The sequence below is a fragment of the Alternaria incomplexa genome (genome assembly GCF_024043165.1).
Source record: "Alternaria incomplexa strain BMP 0042 chromosome Unknown scaffold_8, whole genome shotgun sequence".
In the NCBI taxonomy this organism is placed as follows: Eukaryota; Fungi; Ascomycota; class Dothideomycetes; order Pleosporales; family Pleosporaceae; genus Alternaria; species Alternaria incomplexa.
Genome location: NW_026249857.1, coordinates 339,074 through 363,398, shown reverse-complemented (window position 1 = coordinate 363,398; position 24,325 = coordinate 339,074). Strand labels below are relative to the sequence as shown.

General features: G+C 52.2%; 8 protein-coding genes across 8 annotated transcripts; 5 read left to right on the top strand and 3 right to left on the bottom strand.

The window, feature by feature from the left end:
* Positions 1-816: 816 nt before the first annotated feature.
* On the top strand, positions 817-2,499 carry J4E90_005927 (uncharacterized protein; the record flags this gene model as incomplete). Its single annotated transcript, XM_051435478.1, has 3 exons — positions 817-1,192; positions 1,243-1,760; positions 1,816-2,499. The coding sequence occupies 3 exons, from the start codon at positions 817-819 to the stop codon at positions 2,497-2,499; spliced, it is 1,578 nt and encodes a 525-aa protein (XP_051290336.1).
* Positions 2,500-3,352: 853 nt separating this feature from the next.
* J4E90_005926 (uncharacterized protein) lies at positions 3,353-5,260 on the bottom strand (the record flags this gene model as incomplete). The annotated part of the gene is made up of 3 exons (XM_051435477.1): positions 3,353-3,514; positions 4,154-4,618; positions 4,667-5,260. 3 exons carry the CDS (start codon positions 5,258-5,260, stop codon positions 3,353-3,355), a joined length of 1,221 nt encoding a protein of 406 aa, XP_051290335.1.
* A 520-nt stretch (positions 5,261-5,780) lies between these two features.
* Positions 5,781-6,491, bottom strand: J4E90_005925 (uncharacterized protein; the record flags this gene model as incomplete). Its single annotated transcript, XM_051435476.1, has 1 exon — positions 5,781-6,491. One exon carries the CDS (start codon positions 6,489-6,491, stop codon positions 5,781-5,783), a length of 711 nt encoding a protein of 236 aa, XP_051290334.1.
* A 372-nt stretch (positions 6,492-6,863) lies between these two features.
* J4E90_005924 (uncharacterized protein) lies at positions 6,864-7,890 on the top strand (the record flags this gene model as incomplete). The annotated part of the gene is made up of 3 exons (XM_051435475.1): positions 6,864-7,214; positions 7,269-7,492; positions 7,548-7,890. The coding sequence occupies 3 exons, from the start codon at positions 6,864-6,866 to the stop codon at positions 7,888-7,890; spliced, it is 918 nt and encodes a 305-aa protein (XP_051290333.1).
* Positions 7,891-8,197: 307 nt separating this feature from the next.
* Positions 8,198-9,390, top strand: RHP51 (RecA recombinase Rhp51; the record flags this gene model as incomplete). The annotated part of the gene is made up of 4 exons (XM_051435474.1): positions 8,198-8,275; positions 8,326-8,405; positions 8,455-8,522; positions 8,570-9,390. 4 exons carry the CDS (start codon positions 8,198-8,200, stop codon positions 9,388-9,390), a joined length of 1,047 nt encoding a protein of 348 aa, XP_051290332.1.
* Positions 9,391-14,130: 4,740 nt separating this feature from the next.
* Positions 14,131-15,527, top strand: J4E90_005922 (uncharacterized protein; the record flags this gene model as incomplete). The annotated part of the gene is made up of 2 exons (XM_051435473.1): positions 14,131-14,133; positions 14,187-15,527. The coding sequence occupies 2 exons, from the start codon at positions 14,131-14,133 to the stop codon at positions 15,525-15,527; spliced, it is 1,344 nt and encodes a 447-aa protein (XP_051290331.1).
* A 5,565-nt stretch (positions 15,528-21,092) lies between these two features.
* On the bottom strand, positions 21,093-22,158 carry J4E90_005921 (uncharacterized protein; the record flags this gene model as incomplete). Its single annotated transcript, XM_051435472.1, has 2 exons — positions 21,093-21,960; positions 22,016-22,158. 2 exons carry the CDS (start codon positions 22,156-22,158, stop codon positions 21,093-21,095), a joined length of 1,011 nt encoding a protein of 336 aa, XP_051290330.1.
* Positions 22,159-22,836: 678 nt separating this feature from the next.
* J4E90_005920 (uncharacterized protein) lies at positions 22,837-24,175 on the top strand (the record flags this gene model as incomplete). Its single annotated transcript, XM_051435471.1, has 3 exons — positions 22,837-23,443; positions 23,580-23,614; positions 23,735-24,175. 3 exons carry the CDS (start codon positions 22,837-22,839, stop codon positions 24,173-24,175), a joined length of 1,083 nt encoding a protein of 360 aa, XP_051290329.1.
* Between the last annotated feature and the right edge of the window lie 150 nt (positions 24,176-24,325).

Genomic DNA, 24,325 nt, shown 5'->3' with positions numbered 1-24,325 from the left:
TCATGAAATCATGGAATGAGGAACCATGTCCTGTTCTCCCATTCAGCCTATGCGCTCTAAGCGAATGCAGCCCTGCCGCCACCTCGCCTAGCAGACACTTATGTACATGCTTACATTTTTCCAGGCCGTCTTTGAACAGGATAAGCGCCACTCAGCAGCACCAAGTCTGATCTACGCACCAAAGTCACACACGTCGCGTTACGGCGCAACCGCATCCAATAATGCGGCGCTCGGAGAATTGAGGCTACACCACATGCTTCCTTTCGCAGACGACTAAACGGCTTTGGTCCGCTAGAGAACTCCACGATATCGACACGTTGGAAGACTAACTAGACGTGAGTTCGCACCGAGACGCTAGTCGGCTATGTACGATAGTGTGCAACAAAACCTAGTCATCCAATGCTGACCCTTGCACACTAATTACTATGCGGCAAGATTCCTGTTGCGGAGCACCAGCTGCAGTCGCAATCTACGGTAAGAAGGATGAACAGAGACCTGGCCATGTCCCAGTTCATAACCCGGGGCTGCCGATCGCGTTCTCGTACCAGTCTCCACGTGTGACTCTGGGCTTCCGAGCAAACGCGTCGCACATGCAAACCTTCCACGTTTTGTACTCCCGATAAAAACAACACACACTGAAATCACAACGGTGCGATACTGACTCCCAGGGCTCCCTTATTCAAGGGGTTGTGGTATGTGGCGGTCGCCTTCAATTGATAGCAACCGAGAAATAGCCCTCGGCCACCGCGCCCTAGCACTCTATACACTGAACTTTAGCAACCCCAAACAAGATCCCGGTGCCATCCACAAGAAACCATGGGCTCGGTTCCTACCGCTGTTTTTGTGCTCGCACCTTTATCGGCGGTCATCCTGCACGAGTTCATTTTGCGACGAGTGGAAGTCGACCATTTGACCCTTCAGATCCTTGGCCTAGCGATTACCGCATACTGGGTTCTATCATATTACACTGGATTCATCGCTGCGACACTGGTGACGAGTTCCTTCTGGGTTCCACTATGGCTGTACATCGGAGCGTACCGTGCCTTCTTTCACCCACTCAACGACTACCCTGGACCTTGGGCTGCGAAACTATCGAGATGGTGGGCCGTCAAGCAGACATATGACAGCAGCTTGCATTACCATCGAGTCCTTCAGCGGCTGCAAGGCCAATACGGCGATTATGTTAGGACGGGTCTGTCCAACCCGTGTACTTCCTTCCACATCCAGTGCTAACACCGTCAGGGCCACGTGAGCTCACGATTTTCGATACAGCTGCGATCCAACCAATCCTCGGAGCCCAGTCACAGACGTCAAAAGGACCGTTCTTTGACGTCATGGAAAAGTCGTTGCACCTCAATCGCGACAAGGCGTTCCACCGCCAGCGCCGCAGGATCTGGGATAATGCGATGAAGGCATCGCTTTCCGACTACGCGCCTCAAGTCGAGAACTTCACAGACCAGCTACTTACAAGATTGCGCAATGAAGAGGGAAGGTCGGTTCCGCTGCTTGTGTATGCAAGCTACTATAGCTACGACGTCATGGCAGCGCTGGCCTTCGGCAAGCCCATGGGCTTCATCATAGGCGAACAAAGCGACGTCGCTGCGAGTATTCTCGCTACTATGATGGGCAGCGTCCAGGCTTTGGGATACATGTATCTGATGCCGTGGCTAATGAACACAGTTGGTGTTCTTACCTCATTCGCCGGACCCATGAAGGAATGGCGAGACTGGAGCGTCAGCCAGATGAAAGCGCGCATGCAGGTACATCTTCCCGTCTTTAAGCTCGACCGAAGCCATTGCTAACAACCTCCTTTAGGTCCGAGATGCGAAGCCGGACCTAATCTCTCATCTCATCACCTCCACGCCCAAAACACCTGAGGGTCGCGAACTTCTCTACGGCGAATCACGCCTCATAATCTCCGCTGGCAGCGAGACCACGTCCACGGCCCTAACCTTCCTCTTCATGCATCTCGCCACACACCCACACTACATGGCCGCCGTCCGCACCGAGTTCCTCTCCAACATCAACACCTACGACTGCCAGCGGCCCATGCCAATGCTAGAAGCTTGTATCCAAGAATCGATGCGCATGTGGCCCTCCGTCTTCTTCGGCTCCCAACGCATCACACCGCCACAAGGTATGAAGATAAACGGTCACTTCATCCCAGGAAACATGATAGTACATATCCCTATCTTCCCGCTGTTGCGCGACGCGAGAAACTTTGTTGCACCTGATCAATTCATACCTGAGCGCTGGACTACGAAACCGGAATTGGTACTGAACAGGCACGCGTTCATTCCTTTCTCAACAGGTTCGCATAGCTGTGCTGGGAAGGCTCTGTCGTTGATGGAGTTGAGGAGTGTGATTGGGAGGGTCGTGGCGGAGTTTGATGTCGTGCTTGATGAGGGGACGGATGTGAATGCTTACTGGGAGGGCATTCTGGATCACTTCACTGCGGGTGCGCCGCCGATGATGGTCAGGTTTATGAAGGCGCAGTAAGTGCGTGCGGGATCTGGTATAGAGGGCGTTTACGGCTCATTTGTCTTTTACGTCAAAACGAATCCTATCTAGCTGCAGTGTGGGAAACCACCGAGAAGTCTACATTGCTGTTAGTCGTCCCAGAATTCCTATTGTGTACTACCTTGATCTTGCCTGCGACTGTACACTTACTGCAGCTGCCTGGTTTTTGACTTGTTAGTATGTAGCGGCGTCCGTCCGATGACGATCATGGCACGACAAGAACAGACTTAGAGGATAGGCGCTCGGGATTGAAAGGTGTGCTGTATGTGCGCATGCCGTTTCGAGGAGACGCCTAGTTGATGTAGACCCTGGAACGAAAGCGGTGAGGGCTGCGGTGGGGAGGTCTGGCGCGTCCGATCGCGTTGTCGCGTTCATCGCGCGCTCGAAAATATCATACCAGTGCCTCTCAAGCCTCGCCGCACAGCAGGCCTCGACCACCCACCACTACCATCCCAATCCGAGTCAGTATGGGGGGAAAGCGGAAGAGCACCGACGATCCGAAGCAAAGAAGCATTGCATTCTTCTTTACGAAGCGTCCGCGCAATGAGGCCTCGCACGACACTAATAACGACCCGAAACCTTGCTTGTGCTTAGGTTGACCTAGAAAAAGCTAAACACCCTAGAGCCTACATTGACTTTAGGCTACCTACTTTGCATGGTTTTATCTCAACGTAGTCTGCAGAAGTGGTTAGTTATTTCCTTGTGGACCGTGGTAGAAGGGCTCCCCGCCTTCATGTGACAGAAAATCCGAACCTCCACGATCATTAGACAGATCGTCACCTTCAATTAAGACGGTCGGGGGTTTCTCCTCTTTCTAATTCTGCTACTGCTGCTACTGTTGGTACTGCTGGTCCGGAGGAAACTCCTCCTTGTCCTTGATCTTGGACTTGACATCGTCGAGGGTGTCGGAGGGCTCAATCTCGTCATCCGCCAAAAGCGGCGCATCGTCGGCGGCGGCGGAGTTAGCGGCAGCGAGGAGACGCTTCTTCTGCTTCTTGTCGAAGTTGTTTATGTCCAAAAGAGCAAAAGTTAGTTACGGAAAAGAACAGGAATCTTGCGAGTGCGACGACGGTACGGTTTCGTGGAAATCGGGTTTAGTGTATCTGTCAAATTCTCCCATTGATCCTTCCTTCCATCATAGTGCGTTTTCCACGTGGACTGCTAGCTTCTTGTGCTGAGGAAGTCACGACTGGGCTACCCCAAACGCAGTCCACCGCATCTTGCGACCGCCCCATTAGATGGGACCCCGAGCTCGCCGGACTATGACCTCGATCTACGCTCGAAACGTAATTCTTCAACGTTGTCAAAGACAGCAGCTTGCAATCATATTGAGATCGAATGCAGTAGTAGCTTTGCAAATTTATAAGAGCTTGCAATCGCTCTCTCAGTCCTCGTGGCGCATCGTAGATACATTTTGCAAAACCGGGCGCAGTCTTGCAAAAGCGAACCAAACCAGCAAAGCCACCACTGTCTCAGCAAGTATCGCGAACCTGAAAACGCCAATACCCAAGCCATCAATAACAGCGCCGATAGCAAAAGGCGAGAGTGCAGCTCCGACCTGCCCAAGGGAGGCCACAAAAGACACAGCTGCAACATGTAGCTCAGCTGGTAGCAATCGTGTAAGTACAACAACGCCAGACGGGAACATTGGACCCATGATAAAACCCAACGTCGTCATCAAAGCCACAGATGCGGCCGCAGATGATAGAGCAGCGAAGAGTACGTCGATACCGATAGCGATGAGGAAGTAAAGACCAGTCGCGCGACGCACTCCTATCTTATCCGTAGCGAAACCCAGAGTCAGTCGCCCAACTGCCATGCCAATCCAGTACCCCGAGGAAGAGAGGCCAGCGACATAAGCGGTAGAGTGGCGGCTGCGCAGCATGAACGAAACGATCCAACCCGATATTGCTGTCTCAATGCCAACGTATGTGAGGAAGTACGCTGCGCAGAACCAGGTAGCTCGGTATTTGAACACGGCCTTGACGTCGACCTTGGGGTCATGAGACTTAGATTGGTTGCTTTCGCGATAGACCGATGCAGTCTCGTTGCGGAAAGCGAATACCAAGACCAGGAAAGAGAGAGCGCATGCTCCAGCCTATACTCATCAGCAAAAGCCACCCATGACGAGTATCCGTCGACTTACCAAAATAGAATACCAAGTCCACCACATAAACCCCCTAGTAGTCAGAACCGTAACAACAAACGGTCCCAGCGCCCCACCAACGCTGTAACTCCCATGCAACAGCCCAGAAACCGTATTCGCCTTCTCCATACTCCCAGCCCACGCACACCAACTCCCATCTAGTAGACCCGTACCCAGTCCTTGGAACGTAAACGCAAGCAACAAAAGACCGAAAGTAGGATGCGTCGCTGCAGTCGCCGTAGCCAAGATCTGCAGTAGCGGACCAGCTACTGCAATTCCCCTTTGCCCGAAGCGGTCATGGACGTTATCGCTGCATTGTGCTGCAATGACGTAGCCGATGGGGCTGACGAGGAAGATGGATGAGACTTGCAGGTCTGTGAGGTTGTAGTGGCGTGAGAGGAGTGGTAGGACGGCGCCGATGGAGGAGTTGAAGAGGCCGAGTGTGACGAAGGAGTACATTGCTGCTGCGATTTTGAAAACAAGTCGCGTGTCCATTGTACTGTCATTCGCATTTTCGGTTTCTTCTGAGTGGCCAGTGGGTCTAGTGACGACGATGAGAGGCGAGGTCTCGTTGTCGGCGCGTTGATGGGCCATGTTGTTGCTACGTTGCGCGTTCGGGACGCGTCACGGGGAAAGGGGAGGCGGTCAGTGTCAGCTTATCACGAGTTCATTCTTGGTTCAATGCGGATGGGAGTAGTCTTGAGGTGAGTGTTAACTCGAGATAGATGGTATGTTGTTTGATAGTTACTTTTGATGGAAAATGCGGTCGTTGTACGGCGCTACAAACAGGTAAGCGCCGCCGAGCGCCAGCCAATGACATCATCAGCAAGTCGCGTCTTGCGACCTTCTCGTCTACGCGCAGAACAGCCGTCCTCGTACATGTGTCGAGGTGAATATCCCAGTATGTAGCTCCATGGTACCAATAGGTTCAAGGCGGCTTGTTGGCTATGTCGGCATCGGCGAGGTACAGGCTTGCCGGATCGCATGTATGTGTATCTGCGCAAGCGCAACTACTATCATATCGGGCCGGCGTTGCAAGTGTCATATCGACGATTGCGCTCGTTTGAGCTGTATGCGCTGCCCTTGAAAGGTGGCTGTCGGGTGCAGCGACGACTCAATCCTCGTCATCCGATGATGCATAGCCCAGGCCGAGCGAAAGTGTGTTCCCCGGTTTGGATGTCGATTGCCCTGCTGGTGGCTTGACAGTGTTTACGGACGTCGTCGCAGGACTCTTCGAGCCATTGGCACTCGTTGCGGTAGATGACACGTTTGTCTTGACGCTCTCAGACTGCGCGGTCGCTTTTCCTTCGTCCACAGATTTCTTCTCTTCTGGTACGGAACTCGACTTCCTCAGCTTCACACCCTTCAACAGACCACCTTCAGCCCCCTTCTTCCTCTTTCGCCCAACTGCTGCCCATTGCGGAGCATCCTCATCTTTGGGCGCCTCTGAACTCTCTTCTTCAAGACCTTTCGCCTTCCTCTCGGCTTCTTCCCTTTGCCTGCGGAATATATCCAGTTGTTCGAAAGTCTCCTTCTTCACATTGAGCTCCTCCTGGCGCTTCTTTTCCAAGACGGAATCCAGATAGTCGGCTTCCTCATCATCTAGAGCAACATGCAGCTTGTAACGCGCCTTTTCCTCAAACTCGGCCTGTTTCTTGTCTTTGTTGGCTTGCAGAACTTCGAAAAGGCTCTTTCCATCCTGTTGTTTCGCTAAGTCGGCTTTGGCGCGCCGGGCATCCTCAATCTCTTGCTGGGCCTTTTTCCATTCGTCATCGCGCTCGACTTCTTCACCCGCTTTGCCGCCACTGACGAATCCTGAAGACATTGCGGTCCACACTTATACGGCTAGCGCAGGATGCTGAGGGCGGTGCAGTGGATGCAGGAGTTGAACGGCAGAAAGGCAAAGAAGTAGAAACTGTTCCGGCTTCCTCATAGGCACTAGCGACAGGTGGATCGTTCTCCACACCCCACCAGTTTAACCTCACCCGCGGGCAAATCGCGACCTGATACGTGGAGGTTTTATGCCGGTGCTTAAAGTTGCTCGGTGGAGATAGCGATGCAATGGGTGAATGTTGGCCCTGACGTAGGAGGGGTACACAACGCGTCGGCTGTGCCCCTCGCTCAGCTCACCATTCAAAAGTTTGCGCTTCCTGCCACTTTCCCATCCTCCTACATCCCAAACTTTACCTTTCAATTTATGATTCGTACTCTAGCAAGAATGGCACCCAAGAACTGGACCAAGGAGCACTTCACGCTCAACACTGGCGCAAAGATCCCCGCTGTCGGTCTCGGCACATGGCAATCAAAGCCTGGTGAGGTTCGTGAGGCCGTCAAGGCGGCTCTCGAGGGAGGATACCGCCACATCGACACCGCGCTTGCCTATGGCAACGAGAAGGAGGTCGGCCAGGGTATCAAGGACTCTGGTGTTCCCCGTGAGCAGATCTGGGTTACTACCAAGCTTGACAACCCATGGCACAAGCGCGTCGAAGAGGGCATCAACACCTCTCTGAAGGACCTCGGTCTTGACTACGTCGACCTTTACCTCATGGTATGTTTGTGAAAGTCCAATTTCTCATAAGACGAAATACTTACAAACCTCCAGCACTGGCCCTCATCGACCGACCCCGATGACCTCAAGAAGCACTACCCCGACTGGGACTTCAAGGACACCTGGGCCGAGATGCAAAAGCTCCCCGAGTCTGGCCGCGTGAAGAACATTGGTGTCTCCAACTTCGCCATCCAGAACCTCGAGAAGCTGTTCGCCGACTCGCGCACCAAGATCACACCCGCCGTCAACCAGATCGAGCTCCACCCCAACAACCCCTCGTAAGTCAATCACCAACAGCTTACCCATGCGCACGTCAATTAACAGTGACGCCAGACCCAAGCTCCTCGACTACCTCAAGGAGAAGGGCATCCACGCCACCGCCTACTCCTGCCTCGGCTCAACCGACTCTCCCCTGTACAAGAACGAGAAGCTCAAGAAGCTCGCCGACAACAAGGGCAAGTCCGTCCAGCAAGTTCTGCTCATGTGGGGTCTCCAGCGCGGCTCCAGCGTCATCCCCAAGTCTGTCACAGCATCCCGCATCATGGGTAACTTCCAGCTTGATGGCTGGGAGCTGACGGACGAGGAGATGAAGGAGATCAACGCGCTGCCTGAGCGCTTCAAGGTCTGCGGTGACTCTTGGCTGCCGGTCAAGGTCTTCTTTGGCGATGACGAGTAGGTCTTTTGAGAAGACCGATGGCTTTACGTACAATGATACCATGAATGAACAAATCGATGACAACATATGATCTTGAGCTGCCCAGTGCGTGGTGCGTGCGTGATGCTGCGGAGTAAAGTCGGGAATGAGCGTTGGAGCCTGTTCCGGGGTTGGGTGGCGATTCGTCATGTGATCTCGCGTTTTGGCGCTTGCGAGACGCGCCTGATCTAGATTCCCGCTCGCCACTCATCCTTCCCTTCTGCACAGCACATTCACAAATCCCGTACAACCACCTTTCCATAAAATTCACCGTCTTTAATCCGTCAAGATGAGCGCCGAAGAAGAGCAATTCGAGGACAGCACCATGGGTGGCCCCGGAGCCCCCACTCCCGTGTCTGCGCTTGAGGTAGGCTTTCTCCGTCTTTGGGCGCGCGACAGACACTGACAAAACCTCAGGGAGTCAACGGATTGACTGCACGCGACATCAAGTTAATTGTCGAGGGCGGCTTCAACACCGTAGAGTCTATTGCGTATACGTATGTAGACCATTGAACAGGAATTCGCCCCAACTCTAACGCCAGGCAGACCACGGCGAGCGCTCGAACAAATAAAGGGCATCTCGGAACAAAAGGCTTCAAAGTTGCTTGCAGAGGGTACGTGGCAATGACCCTACACCATCGCCTGTTGCTTACTTCAATAGCATCCAAACTCGTCCCTATGGGCTTCACCACGGCTACCGAGATGCACTCCCGCCGCAGCGAATTGATCTCCATCACGACCGGCTCAAAACAACTGGACACACTTCTGGCAGGAGGTATCGAAACAGGCTCCATAACGGAGATATTCGGAGAGTTTCGAACGGGAAAGAGCCAGATCTGCCATACCCTAGCCGTTACCTGCCAGCTGCCGTTCGACATGGGAGGTGGTGAGGGCAAATGCTTGTACATCGACACAGAGGGTACCTTCCGTCCAGTCCGATGCTTGGCCGTCGCAAATCGATTCGGACTCTCAGGCGAAGAAGTTCTGGACAATGTCGCTTATGCGCGCGCATACAACTCGGATCATCAGTTGGAGCTGCTCAACCAGGCCGCACAGATGATGACGGAAACACGATTCTCGCTGCTCGTTGTCGATTCCGCTACCGCGCTATACCGTACAGATTTCGCTGGACGTGGAGAGCTTTCTGCCAGGCAAACGCATTTGGCCAAGTTTATGCGCACGCTACAACGGCTCGCGGACGAGTTTGGCATCGCCGTTGTAATTACGAACCAAGTCGTCGCGCAAGTGGACGGTGGACCAAGTGCCATGTTCAACCCAGATCCCAAGAAGCCTATTGGAGGTAACATTATTGCGCACGCAAGTACGACTCGTCTCAGTCTGAGAAAGGGCAGGGGAGAGACGCGTGTGTGCAAGATCTACGACAGTCCGTGTCTGCCAGAGAGCGATTGCTTGTTTGCAATCAATGAAGACGGTATTGGTGACCCCAAAGAGAAGGACCTGGAGGAGAGGAACAACAGGTGATGAGGGAGATGAGGGAGATGAGGCGCGAGGCGCCATGGAGCCGTAGCGATCTAGAGCTTTTGGTTTTACACGATTTACGTTTATGCAGCCGTATGATATCCTAATACATTACCTGAATGAATGCGCATTATGTCTATCAGTACTATTCGGCCTATCTCGGGATTGAATGGCCATGCTATGTGGGGAGTGAGATAAGTGGGTTGCGTTCAGGGTAGCCTGCGGTGATGGACAAAGCGTCCGTGCACCAGCCAGCTTCGCGCATCCATCGTCGCGCAACGATTGTTTTCGTGAGCTTCACCTCCGCGCGACCGCCGCAACTCGACCCCAAACGCGCGCCGAAACCTCTCAGCCCCCGCAACGACAGCCGAACCCCCTTCGCATGCGAGCACCATGGTCCAACATGGAGGCACGTGTCTCTACAAAGAGGCGCGCTTGAACATTGAGCCCGCCTACCCTGGCTCGACCATCGCATTCTCGATCCCGTCGCATTCTCCCTTCAGCACACGATCCAGCGTAAAGCGCAGTGTAATCACAGAATCCTATGCGGACAAGGACGAGGAAGACTTCATAAGGCGCCATCTCGCTACAGATGGGTCCATGTACTTTCGGCAGCACCATGCCTACCCGCGCAGCTTCCTCTGGCGGGTGCTGGACAACAGGAAGATGCTCGAGATCCAGGCGACCGACTTCGATCACGACTACACCGACAAGTTCGAAGCAAACCTGACGCTCCTCTTCCAATTCCCCGCCCCAATCCGACCCTTCTGCGTCGCTTTCGCTGAGCCCACCGACCGCGATGCATTGACCGTCTTTGCAATCACCACGGGCAACGAGCTCTACACGATTACCCTGCACCGCGACTTCTTCGCCAACCCCGCAGCCTCAGAGCAGGACTCGGAGACGTGGTGCAAGAGGTTCGAGCCGGCGCTCTTCAGCGGGCGCATACCCTACCGATTGGCCGCCGCGAGCGCAGACGAACTGCTAGTCACACTCGACGACGGGGCCATCTGTCGCTTGATCTGGGACAAGGCCAACAACACCTGGGACGGATCACGGTACCAGCAGAGCAATTGGTCGGTGCGCGGTCTTCTCTCGTGGAAAGCGCAGCCCACGGTTCGCTTCGAGAACGCAGACTTTGCTGTATCAGCCGCGGCCGCCGTCGCGATATCACCAGACAGCAAGCACATCCTCTCAGTATGCCTGGACCACTCCATCAGAGCATGGAACATTGCGTCAGGCAAGCCAGGCGCGCACATCGACCTCCTGGGTGCCGACGACTTCGCGATGGAGAAGTCTCATGGCTCATACTCCATTGGGCCTTCGCAGTCAATGCTCATGGCTGTTGTGAACATCCCAGGCGGGGTAGGAGGCGCATTATACCACGTCGTTACATACTCGCCAAAGCAGCACCAGTTCAAGTTTTGGGGCGTGAGGGATGCAGATGACCAAGAACACGGATTTTACGACGCTGCGCCGGACTCAGACCTCATTCCGCCGATCGACGAACTTATGAACACGACTGTATGGACGCTGGAGGAGTTTCACATCATTCCAGGGGCTAACACCTGGAGGGGCTCAGAGATTTGGATACGCGCCAGGTCTGGACCGAGCAGCAAAGTCTACTCCCTCAAATTCGATCTCACCGACTACGCCGAACAACGAACACAAACGTGGAAGAGTGATTGGGTGTCTGTTGATTCGGGTCCTCTGACCGTCGAGGCACTGAAGGTCAATCCCGCGAATCCAAGCGAGCGGGAGTTGGAGCCAGAACAGGATCTCTCGAATGAGTGGTACGAGTTTCTGTTCTACCCAGGCCGATTCTCGATCGCGACATTAGAAACAGCGTTGCGCATATACAGGAAAGGCTTGGAGGGGATACGGCACCGGTCAAATCGAGTTCACAAAGGGTCACTGAAAGAACGTCTGGTTGCCACGCTTGTCGCCCTCGCCATTGAGCGCGGTCATGGCGAAGATTTCAGTAAAGACCTAACAGCGGAGTGGCAGGCATACTACGGCTTGGTGAAAGACTTGCACAAGCGGAGGGGAGAATCGTTGTCGCTCAGTTACGACCGGGCTACTGACAGGCCGTGGCTAGTGTTGAGCGACCACATCTCTGCGATCAGGAACTGCAGCGAGTCGGAAGTCACTACACTGAATGCAGCAGTCATCTCAGGCTCGCGTACCCTGAGCAAACCTCTACGGCAAACTCTGGATACATCGGAATCTCGCGACGTGGCACGTCTGCTGAATGCCGCAGCTTCCTTCCGCCAACGACTACCATACTTCGTCCAGCAGAAGGTTCAACGTCACATGGAGATGGACCTACTTCAGAGCCGGAACATCACGATCTTAGATCGCATGGAATGGATCGAAGGCAACAGCGAGCTTTCTCAACATGTGACCGACGAGGATGTGACCACTCTTGTTGAAGAGCTCGGTATGGAAGTCAAGGACCTGGGTACGGAGACTTTCCTCCGCGCCATTAGGAAACTGGATTACGAGCATGACGGCAGGCCTCAGTCGAGAAAGCAGATCGCGCGGTACGGGCTGAATGCGTTGTCATGCGTTTCCAAGGAGACTCTGGAGAACGACCACAATGCTTTGCTTGATCTGCTTGTCCTGCTGCTGTTCATGTTCATCGAGCTAGAGGGAGAGACACACGAGGAGTGGGATGCGTCTGAGGTATTTGCCGAGCTTCTACTGCGGTATAAAGACTGCATGGTCGTTTCTTGGTTGGCCCGTACAGTGTGGTCTCACCAGACTGGAACAGGCTTAGCATCCGACAATCTCAATCGCATGCTGAGCGAGACATACAAGACTGGTATGAAGTTACCCATCACCCAGACGGTCCTCGAGGGCATTTACGGTAGTCGTGCCTTTGAGGTGCCACTACCAAAAGACCCGAAGGCGGGTCTACTTACTCACTGGAGTCGCGGCTGGTTGTCATTCATCTTCGAAGAACATGACTTTGAAAACGCGGTAGAGGATATGATGGGTATACTCTTGTATCAGCAAGAGTACGAGCTCGCCAAGGACTTTTCCAAGTTCCTCACGGAAGGACACTGGGCGTCGTATCTGAAGGGACGACTGTACCTTGCACTGGGCAACAAAGAGCTGGCTTCTGTGTGCTTCCAGAAGCCTGCCTACTATCTGGGTAAGTCTTGGACATGCGATTCTGCCATGAACATACTAATCTCTGTAGCTCTCGGTCCCATGTTCGACGTGGCGGAGGAAGACAAAGCAAACCTCATATCAGAAGTGGAGCGAAACTCGTTCTCCGAAGGTCTGGCGCACTATTACAGTCATGTCATTGGTCTGTTCGAGAAGGCCAAAGCGTACTCCTACGTTGCCGACTTTGCGAAGCTGGGGCTGCGATCTTTGATGGGCCAGGAAGATGTGGAACTGAAGACGGACCTGCTCCAACGGCTGTTCACCGCTTCGATACAAACATCAAGATTCCAGGATGCATATGGTGCGCTGATCAGGCATCGCGACACGGCCTTGTAAGTCGAAGAACAGCTTCCACACAACTTCGTATACTAACTACTTTCCAGGAAACTCTCCGACCTGCAGACGCTCATCACATCCATGGTAGCTCAATCGCAGACTACCGAGCTTCTCAAGTTCCCATTCGTCGGACTAACAGATTCGGTGGACAACGTCCTCACATCCCTCTGCCAGAAGACACTCAACATCGCATCCGGCCCACCCTACCACCAGATCCTCTACTCATTCCGCATCTCCCGCAACAACTTCCGCGGCGCCGCATCGATTCTCCACGAGCGCCTCCAGCGCCTCAAGACAACATCAACCAAGATCCACGACCCAGCCGACGAGTCCCTCACACAGTGCTACCTCATGATCATCAACACACTCTCATCGGTCAGCAAAGAAGACGCCTACATCCTAGCCGAGCAGCGCATAGAAGCAACCGGAGGTCCGCCGCAATGGGGCATCGGCCAGGGAAAGAAGCTACTTAGACGGCAGATCATCACCCTGGATACCCTGAGGAAGGAGTATCAGGCTGAATTGGACAGGATCGCGGCGATTGAGAGTGGCCAGTTTCCTTTTGTGGATCCGGTGGATGATATGGATATCCTGTAGGGCTTGCTGGGTGTTATAGCGCGGCGTTCTTTGGCGGCTTTGCGGGATTGAGAAAGGGATGGGTGGGGGGTTATGTAGATTTGCTATCTGGCTGGGTCTGAATTGGATCGTGGAGTGGCTAGACGTTATTATGAGAATCCAGATCTTGAACAAATCATGGCTATGTTGGTTGCAGTTTGTGAATTGCCAGTGTTTGTCCTGTAATCGATAGAGAAGGGACGCAGCGGTGCGACTATCTTATATTGCCCTCTTCTAATTTACATCTAAGTGCGATGCAATAGTCTAGTTCTTCTCTTCTGTTCTATAGTACTGCAGTAACGCAATATAGATAAGTAACTTATAACTTAAATCTATATATACGTATCTAATTAGGTCCTTAGAAAAGAGAAGTATTATTAACACAAGAGCTTGATGGAGAAAGTGATTAGGTGGGAGTGAGTTGCAATTACGCGCTAGAACGCGTGCAGATGCGGGACGTCGCGAACCTCCAGGTAGGTGCGTTGCAGCCGCTGGAGGACAGCAGCCATCAACAGCCACTTCAGACCCTCACGCATCCGACCATAGCGCAATGATTCCTTGTCCTCATCCTAATTCCTTTACAACGACTACAACAATCCTAAACAAACCCCCGCAGCCATGGTACCACCCGCTCTCTTACCCTGCGCGTCCCCCCGACTAACCCAAACACCCAGAACTCAAAGTCACTGCGCCGCCTCGCCGCGGACCACGGCTCCCTCCACACCGCCGGCCTCCCCCCAAACTACCTATTCCCACCGGGCTCCGACGACTCGTCAGACCTAACGACGCTCGACATCCTCCTCGCCGGTCCTGTCGGCACACCCTACGCAGGCGGTGTATGGCGCCTCCACCTCGATATTCCGCCCACGTACCCCACCGCACCGCCCACAGCGCAGTTCCGCACGCGATTATGGCACCCAAACATCGACGAGGCAACAGGCGCCGTGTGTGTGGAGACGCTGAAGAGGGACTGGAGTAGCACGCTCAAGCTCCGCGATGTGCTTGTTACGATATCCTGCCTACTCATACAACCAAACCCAGCGAGTGCATTGAACGAAGCAGCCGGGAAACTAGCGGTCGAGGACTGGGATGGATACTGCAGGCGAGCCAAGCTCATGACAGACATCCATGCTGCGGTGCCGAGGGATATTGAGAAAGACGTGAGGGAAGCACAGATGCGAGGCGAAGATAAAATCATAGAACCGGACCAAACCATCGCGAAACCACACTCGAAAGGCAAAGAAACAGAGCGGGTTAAAGTCACGCCTTCCGGACCGAAACTCACGCGCATGAAGAGTGAGGATGAGGAGAATACGAGGAGCAGGAGGGGCGGGACGCAGGATGCGGAGAGTGGGACTGAGGACGATGCTGTGACTGAGCGGAGGGAGGGGACGAGGAGGAGTAAGGTGCCTGAGTCAAGGAGACAGGGTAATATCTTTGGGATCAAGGGTCTGGGCGATGGTATGCAGCTCGACTCCCCACCGCAGAAGAGGATTTTTGCTGTGCCGGGTGCGCATACACCGCCTGTTTCTACTCCGAACGAGAACGGGAAAGGGAACGGGGAGGGAGAGGGAGAGGATAAGGATCCGTTTACGACTGTGACCTCGAAACGGAATACCCACCCCGATTCTTCTACTGCGACAGGAGGAACAGCAGCAGTAACACAACCCGACACCGAGACGCCCGACCTCCTCAAATTCTCAACTCAAAACCCCTTCGCCGCCATCCAACCCAATAACCAAACTCATCCCCTCTACAGAGAGTTTTCGTTTAGTTGGGAAGATGCGATGGTGGTGCATGACGCCGGTGTTGGTAAGAGTGGTGGTGGTGGTGGTGGTGGTGGTAGTGGAAGTGTGAGTGGGATGAGTAAAGCGGATGTACGCAAGAGACACGCCACGGAGGAGTTTGAGAAGAAGGAAAGGTGGGAGATGAAGAGGTTTCGTAAGGCGGGCGGCGATTTGAAGAGGTTTAATCGGGGGGATTGGGGGGTTAGGATGGGGGTTGGACGGCTGTAATGGGAAGGATGGGTGGGTGAGGAGGGGAAGGAAGGAGAGAGGTGTGGGTGATGGATGGATGAGGAGGGGTGTAATGGTGGTTTGCATAGCGATATGGCGTTTTGGTTCATGATGGATGATGAGAGTTCACGGCGGTTGCGATTGTTGATAAAGATGGGATGGTAGTAAGGTGGTAGTGCGTATACCCTATGAATTACACTCTACGATCAGCGAGGTACCTTTCGTGATTTCAGGTTCTTGAGTTGTGTGATGATGATCATCACCATCACCATCGCTTTTGCACTCCGCAGCGCTCACGACTTCCTAGGTGCCTCGCACGCGTTAGACGGACATGGAGGAAGTGCAGGCACAGAAGTCCAGACATCGTTTTTCTTTTCGCTGTTTTCGGAACATCATGAACCAGCTCTTTATTTTTAGTAGCACCTGCTGTTGTGGTGTATAAAGAAAGGAAGGAGACCATGAGTACGATGACAGTGCTTTTATATCACACCCATCCCCTCTCTCTTCGACCCGTTGCTCATCCGTGTAGAGGCTCATCGTTTCGATACCGCAACACAGCGACCACACAGACAGCCATTCGTTTCCTTAGTGGTCATTTCCGATCTCATGCGTTCTCCTTATCCTCACTTTGGAAATTGCAACTCGCATGTCAAGCGTCGCGCGCTGTTTTTTGTTTCGAGATAAGAGGAAGAGAGGGCAAGACCGAACACATGCAACTAATCTTGACTCTTTTTTGGAAGGAGCCGCCGTCTCCATCTGGATGTGGACATTGTTCTTTTGGAGAAAGAGGAGGAAAGTTGTGGATGAAGAGGAGAGAAGAAGAGAGGCTGGTGGAAGAATTTATAGTTGAGCGAGGACGGCGGCGTGCACACATAACACATGGGCGACATCTTTTTGGTATAGTGTAAAGCTTTTGATGATATTTTGGTATTGCTAGTATGGCTCGAGGCGAAGGCCGGGACACATGCGATTGGTAGATTCGGTTTTTGGAAGAGAGGCACAGTCTCCATGTTTATCTGGGTGTAGCCTTTTGGAAAAAGAGGAGGAAGTTGGAGGATGCAGGAAGTGTAGTCCCGCAAGCGCAGAGGGGTTTTATGTGCTAAGGCAGAGAAGGCGGCGTCCACATAGTACACATCCCGCATCATTTCTGGCGCAGGCAAGCTCGTCGCGGTGGCTGGACGAGAAGGACAGAACATGTGGATGTCCTTGGCTAGTTTTGGAAAGAAGAGGCAGTCTCCATGCACATAAACTACTGCCATTTTAGAGAAAGAAGGAAGACGCAATGTGTTGAGGGAAGTGTACTCCAGTCGCGAGCAGAAGGTTTTATAGTGGAACCACTCGTCGTTCGTTCTTATGTTCTGCTGGTGGACTTTCTTTTTGTGCGCTCATGATGGTTTTGGACGAGGGCAGCTGGTCATGGGAAAGATCTTGGTGAGTTTTCGAAGAGCACAAGAACACTCATGAACGCTTCTGGATGCGGTTTTGAGAAGAGGAGGCGCAGTCTCCATGCGCATTCGACAAGCCACTTTTGAAAGAAGAGGCGAAGTCCTGCTCTCATAGTAGGCCATAATGGAGATTTTGGAAGAAGAGGCACAAACACCATGATGTGTTAAGAAATCATGTTTTGGAAAGCCACAATACAAGTGTGGATGTAGAGAAGAAGAGAAGAGCCGTCGCAGACGGAGACTTTATAGATGGGCGACGCACGGTCAGCGCGCACACATCGTAAGTCATGTTTTCTTTTTTGATGTTTAGATAATCTGTCCGCGGGAGAAAGACACCGCCATGCCTTGATCTCAGGATTGATTTTGAGAACGCGAAGGAGGAGAGGCAAACACATCGGTGCCTTGGTAGTAGATTTTGAGACGCAGGCACACAGACCCATACAAGACCATGATTTGCTTTTTGAGAAGACGGATGTATGTTTAATGTAGAAGAGAGCGAGGCGCAGGCACACAGGCCCATGCACATCTCGTCTTTAGCTTTTGAGAAAGACGGATGGATGTTGGATGAAGAAGGGAGAGAGATACAACAGCCAGAAGATTCGTTTTATAGACGGGTCGATAAGACGCTGCTCACATGCTCACTATCGCTGAGGTTTTCGTACCCGCATACTGTTTTCCCCTCGCGCGACCGCGCTTTCATGCTTTGAGCCGTTCAATCTTTTGACAGCGCAGAGAAGAGGCGAACACATGAAACTGTCCTTTGAACCGTTTTGAGACAGAAAGGTGACTGCAGTCATGGAACGTTTCCATATAGCTTTGAAAATGCAGAGTAGAATGTTGGATATCAGGCACGAGACACTTCTCATATGTCGTGGTGGTATTATCTTCGAACGGCAATATGTAAACATATGCATGTATACATTCCGCTGCGACCGCCAGACATGATAGCTACAGCCACGCATTTGGAGGGTGTTGTGGGCTTTTGTTGGCTTCTCCAGCCATGAAGTAGGCCATTCTCAGTTTCAGAGAGAGCGAGGCAGGAGAAAACATGGATAATGGCTTTTTGGCTTTTGGAAAACAGCCGCAGCCCACATGACCATAATTGCTTGACGTTTTAGACAATATGAGGATTCAATGGGGTATTTGGATGGACGGAGATCGAAGCAGCGGAGAGGTATTTATACCTCGAGCGACTAGGAGAATAACAGCGCAGAGCTGGCGCCGGTCATAAGCTTTGGAAAGCAACGTATGAGCACTGGGTCGGCGCTGAAGCGCGAGCTCCCATAAGATTAATTTTGTCGAGTTTCGGAAAAGCGAAAGAAGGAGTCGGCCATTGTATTTGGGAAAAGCCTTTTTGTGGAAGAACAGCTCTTCCATGACGAATGCTTGTATCTGGTTTTGGTGTCGCAAAGTGCGAAAGTGGATATAAGAGGGAAAGACAGCCAGCACTTCGGGAACTTTATATATAATCCCTAGGGTCAGATGATCTAGGAAGTTTGAAGGGTTTTGAGTGTGTGAAGAGCGCAGAAGGCCAGCTACTTCTTCTCATGTTCATCTTGGGTACGTTTTTGAGAAGTCGGAAGACACGAAGACTCATCGATTGGACGGGCGCAGTTTTTGAGAGAGCCGGCGAAGGCAGAGGCTCTCCATACGACAGTTACATTGCGTTTTAGGTAGTGTTGTTGAGAAAGTTTGTTGGTGAGGGAAGTCGCAACGAAGGGCGGATTTTATAGCCGGTTTGCAGGCTCACGTGCAATAGCGCATTGGGCGACCTCGGGAGACGCAATCATGTCATGCGTTCTCTTTGGATTTGCGTATGGGATAGTTGATATGGCGCATGATTGTATCGCTCCCATACAATCGATCAGACTGGCTTTGAAAATGGACTGGAAGGGAAGAACACATCGATCTCTTGACGGATGATATTGGTGGAACACTGGCCACAGGCCATGTACTTGTTTGTTTATCCGTTGAAACCTCGAATTCAGATGCTGGTTATGATGTTAACGAGAAGGTCAGGCCGAAGTTACGCATTTTGTAGGAGTGATGCGGCTGGTCTGCGCCCACATTGGCGGTGTCGCAGTGAACCGGTCCAACTCGCGTCATGCGGAGAGATTCCGAAGTTGCCCGTGCATTGATGCACGCTCTGATATTGAAAGCCTGACATCATTAGCTCGACGTCTAAGCTACTCCCCACCGCTCCAAATCATCATATGTAGCTTCATAACCTCCTTGCTCCCCTTCAATGTCACTGTCCCAATACCCATCATCGCTGTCGTACCCCTCCTCTTCGCTGTCACCCTCTTCATCGTCGTCGTCGTCCTCTTCACTTTTTTCGTTTCCATCATCGCTGTCATCACCATCCCCATCCTCCTCACTACTCCATGGACACACCCCGGACTCTTCATCACTATCGAATAGGTCCAGCATTTCGATGCGAATCAGCTTGCCGAACGAACGATACTGCCACCGCTTTCTGAAATCGGGAAGACTGTAGGTGAATCCTCCTGAGTAATGACCCATCAATGAGTCTCGTATCATTTCCTTCTCTTTGTAGTGTTTCAAGGGATTCCATTCATCATGGACACCCATGTCCTCGGCTTTCTCCTACGACAGCGCATTAGCATTGGTTCTTCCGCAAGACATGGGCATGGATGATATAGAGTGATCTTGCTGCGTACCTGCTCCCATTCTTCCTTGCTGAGGTGAAAGAGATTCTGCATGGGAGTTTCGTGGGTCTTGCCATCCTCCTCACATTCACATCCCCTGTCGTTGTCGTAATCACCGGAATCTTCCTGCCATGTGATCACTACCTTGACTCCACGGTGTATCAAGTCATATACTGGCTTGCGAATGGCTTCTAGAGTATTTAGGAAAACGCGTTCGCAGTCCAGCATGTCTTTGAGTTCACTCTTCCTCTGTGGAGACTGGGTGTACTCGTAGCTTTCCATGTACAAGAGGATATGAACGGTCTGTGACATTGGAGAAACCCCCAAATAACGGGAGAAGTTCTCCTCGAGCGTCTGGTAGAGCTCAGTGAGGTCTGCTTTCTCTTTCGCCATATTCTGTGCTGGGTAGCTGTTAGCGGCCGTTGAACCAGAAAGGTCAAATGCAGATGTCTCACCACGCATATCCTCTAAAGCTGATAGTCAAATGCAACATGGAAAAGCAATTGTATGGATAGACATTGAGGTCGAAGATGTCGTTTGTAAGCTGATCATGAAGTTCTCTTGTATTGCAACAAATATGTGTGAGACGATAGCAGACTGTTGCCGCTTCACGCGCGAGCCCCCTAGGTACGTACGGTGGGCTAAATATGCGTAGGCTTGGTTTGATATAGGCATCCTCGCCAGTCTCGCGAGCTCGTAATTGGACCGGATCTGGGTAGTCGTCGTCGATTAGGTACTCATATATAGAGCATCGCAACTTCTGAGGAAGTTTGGTCCAGATTGCTGTCGCTAGACTATAGCAAGCTTCCCGCTCACGTCGTGCTTCCGCACGTGGGTCTATTGCACGGTTTTTCCTAGGACAGCGTGAATACCTAGGATATCGCAATCGCATGTAAATGGCAATACCTTGACGGTCTAGAGGACTCGCCCTTCTGTCGTGTGCGTTTAGGGGCACTGCGTTTGGGAGGTATTACCGCGTTGCAAAACGCGTTTTGCTTGTATGTTTCTTTGAGAGCACCTATGCGAGACGACCTCTTTCCGGGCTCTCGAGTGAAAAGCCAACCAGCCCCTGCCACTGTTGCGGGGCACAGCAGGTCCGTGCAGGTTCGAGATCTGCAAGCAACGCACGCCAACATATCAAGGTCATCACAAACAGGGAGAATGCAACTACTCAAGTACTCCACGTTCTTCCTCGCGCGTCTTTGGACTAAAGCCCAGCATTACCAACCTTTTCTAGCTCCAACAAGGTGAAATGTGCCGGAAGCATAGGTGAGAGTCTCAAAGTCTTCATAGCCCCATCTTCTCCTCAACTGAGGTAGCATTTGGGCAAATTCGTCCTTGTAGATGGTAGGGCCGTCTGCCAGCATGCTTTGCTCGATGAAGTTCTGGCGAGGGTTATAGTGTCCAAATTGCAGCATGTGCTCTTCCTTCTCCTTTCGCCATAGTTAGCCTTATTTCCTGTTCATTATGTGCACACTGACCTTCTCCCAATCTTCTTTAGTGAGGTGGAATAGTCCTCGTATCCTCCTGTCTTTTGGTGGCCGACGGACATTCATCAGGCATAAGATTGTAACCGAAGAGCCGGAGTATTTCAGATCGTAGAGAGATTTCCTCATCGCCTCCAACACATTAAGAAGGCTGCGCTCCACATTCAGAAACCCGATGCGGTATGGATCTCCATCGGCTGGCTCCATGTCGCTCTCATCCGGTTCCCCTCCCCAATGCCATTCATCTTCGCTGGGCATGATCTGAACAGTGACGTCAAGCTTAGATTTCTCCACAATCAGCGAGAGCCCGGATTCTAGGTCATTGTGTAGCTTCTCGAGATCCGATAGTTCATCGCGGGAGGGCTCCTCGGGGTTGATCGACATGGGCGGGCATATGTCAGTGAGATCGATACGGATGAACAAGTGCCGAATAAACTTGTACGGCAATATACCCAGGCCGAACAAGTCCTCCACTAGTTGGGGCATGAGATACTGTAATCCCGGAAGCTTGGTAGGGTGGTCTCCATACGAATGGTAGGATTGAGTGCCGGCATCGAAGACGTTGGTAGCATAGTAGCGTTCCGCGGCTTCGCATGCAACCTCGTAGCCCACATAGGATGGGCAAAATACTTTATAGGGTTCCTTGACATATTGCTCATCAGATGCCGTGCTAAGACCTTCCAGACCTTGTCTAAACCAGAATGTGTCCTCCTCAGCAACAAGGTACTGATACACTTCATCGCGTAACTCTCGGGGCAGTTTAACGTGTAATTTGGACGCAATTTCACGGACTTGCTCTCGATCGCGCCTTGCCACTATCTTTTGTTGTTCCCTATGACAACGTTAATCAGGTATGATTCAGCCTTTTGGAGTGCAGGCGATCGTACTTGGATGGTCTATCGCGGTTGTATGGCTTGTCGATGTACCGCACCCAAGGCATCCTCCAACACTCAATTTCTTCCGGATTCAACGGATCCGAATTTTCCTTAGTGAGATCCCATGAGTACTCTGAGTTCCAATCTAAATCCATATCCGAATGTTCGTCTCAGTATTCCGGCTCTGGCTCGGAATGCCGCTGATAAGGGCGTAAACAGCCCGAGGATTGTCAAACGTCAGCTGGATCGACGCGATGCAAGAACTTCAGACTACATAGGTAATATGTATACTGGAGTGGCTGCGCTTCTCCATCGCCGTCCGTACCTGCGAGGATGGGTAGCGGGGCATTGATGATACCAAAATAGCTTCTAGATATTTAGGCATATCGAGCTCTCCATGGCTTCCTCCAATCATCGTTTGACGCGTCCACGCATGGCCCCCTTCATCCCGAGGTCGGCACGGACCATGCTTCCAGACCGCTCACCTCCGTTCATCGCGGGGCGTACTCTGACAGACCTATTTTCAAGCAGGAGAAGCAAAAAGCCAGCGCAGCGATGCCTCCGAAGGGCCATCATCTCGATGATGCGCGTCTGGGAGATGGGCCCACGAAGCCACCCAGGTATTCCCATTCCTGCATCGTCGTCGCCACCTTCCGCAAAATTCACGCCTGTGCAGAAGGAAATATCACAGAAAACAGCTATCTACTGCCCAACTCGAGCGACAAGCTTGCCGCCGCTTCGCAACAGCATTTCATGCTAAAATCCCCCGGAACATACGTGACATCGTGTACATGCACTTCATCGAAAAACCATTCTTCTGGCCCGTGGAAGATATGGAGCAGCGCAAGAACGCCTACGTTGAGCACCAACATCGTATATATAGCGCAGCCTACGTGGGCAGAAAAGTCGCCAGCGAAGCAGTAGAATACTACTATTTCAGACAGCACCAGGTCACCAACGTCACGAACTTGAAGAAGACGCTCACGAAGGATATGTTCAATCTCGGCGTTAAACCGTACGAGTTTATCCGAGTGCTGCACATTTACCTCAATATTGACAAGGTAGTCACTCGATCGAAAGTGGACTGGAAGGGCTGGCTTGTCGAGGAGGAAGATCCAGAAAAAGCGATTGCGAGGGAGAAGAGACACCTCAACGATTTGTATCAGAAACTGACGTCTGGCTTGTCCCTCATTGTGCGAGGAAGACGTCGTTGGCCGGTGAAGATCATGATCGAATTGACAATGGGCAGTTATCCAGGTGGCGGTGCTGATGCGAGGACTCAAGATCAAGTCACCGCTCGGCGGGACTACGAACGTGGGTTCTTGAACGTACTGGAGACGATACGCAGACCGGTGTATGACACGATACATGCTGGCTTCGAGGTCGAAGTTGCATGGAATGGGAACAAGGCTTTCACCGAGACTGCTCTCTCCGAAGAACGTAACAGAAATGAACGCGACGGTAGTGAAAGTGAAGATGATGGGTACGGTAGTGCTTGTAGCGAAGAGGGTAACCACTGCTTCTGTTACTATTACCCCCCGAACAGTACGAAAAAAGATGTATGATCAAGAATTAGACTTCTTCCGCCTCAGTAAGGAGGAATGGGAAAAGGTTGGTACACTTATTGGACTTACGCCACACTCCCCCTCATCTCTACACAAAGCTCCACCTAAGACGCTCCTTATCCATATACCCCCATCCCTCTCCATCCCCCACTAACCACCTCCTTAGGAAAAAGCCTCACAAGTAACCCGCCACGGTAACTACAACCCCAAAGCGCACTACAAGCCCAAAAGCCTACTACGCTACACCCGCGATATCAACAAATACTACCAAATGGACTTCGCCAAAAACCTACCCCAGTACCGAGCCAGGTGGGGCTATGAATCGTTCGAGCGGCTGCTGCATCTTGGAAGATGGAACGTCCGATGGAAACGGTACGACGACAGTTCCGATTCGGGAGGCTATCCAATGCCAGTGCATACGAATAGCAGTGCGTATAGTGATAGTGAGCGGCCGGATGGTTGGTATGATAGGTACGAGGATGAGTATATCTCGGGAGAAGAGGACGAGGATGATGATGAGGAGGATGGCGGAGATGTGTACGATCACAGCGACAATGAAGCTTCCTACGACAGCTTGGATGAATGGGCACTGGCCCAAATCGCGTAGTGTATATTTCCGATAGCTAGAACCATTCACGTGTCAATTGTGGCAGCTTTAACAGCATATTACTTTTGGTTTGGGACTTCTTACGATCGAAGATCTGAGTGTGGAGCATGGAGGTAGTAGTCATGAGCGATAGCATAGTCGCGCCTCGCA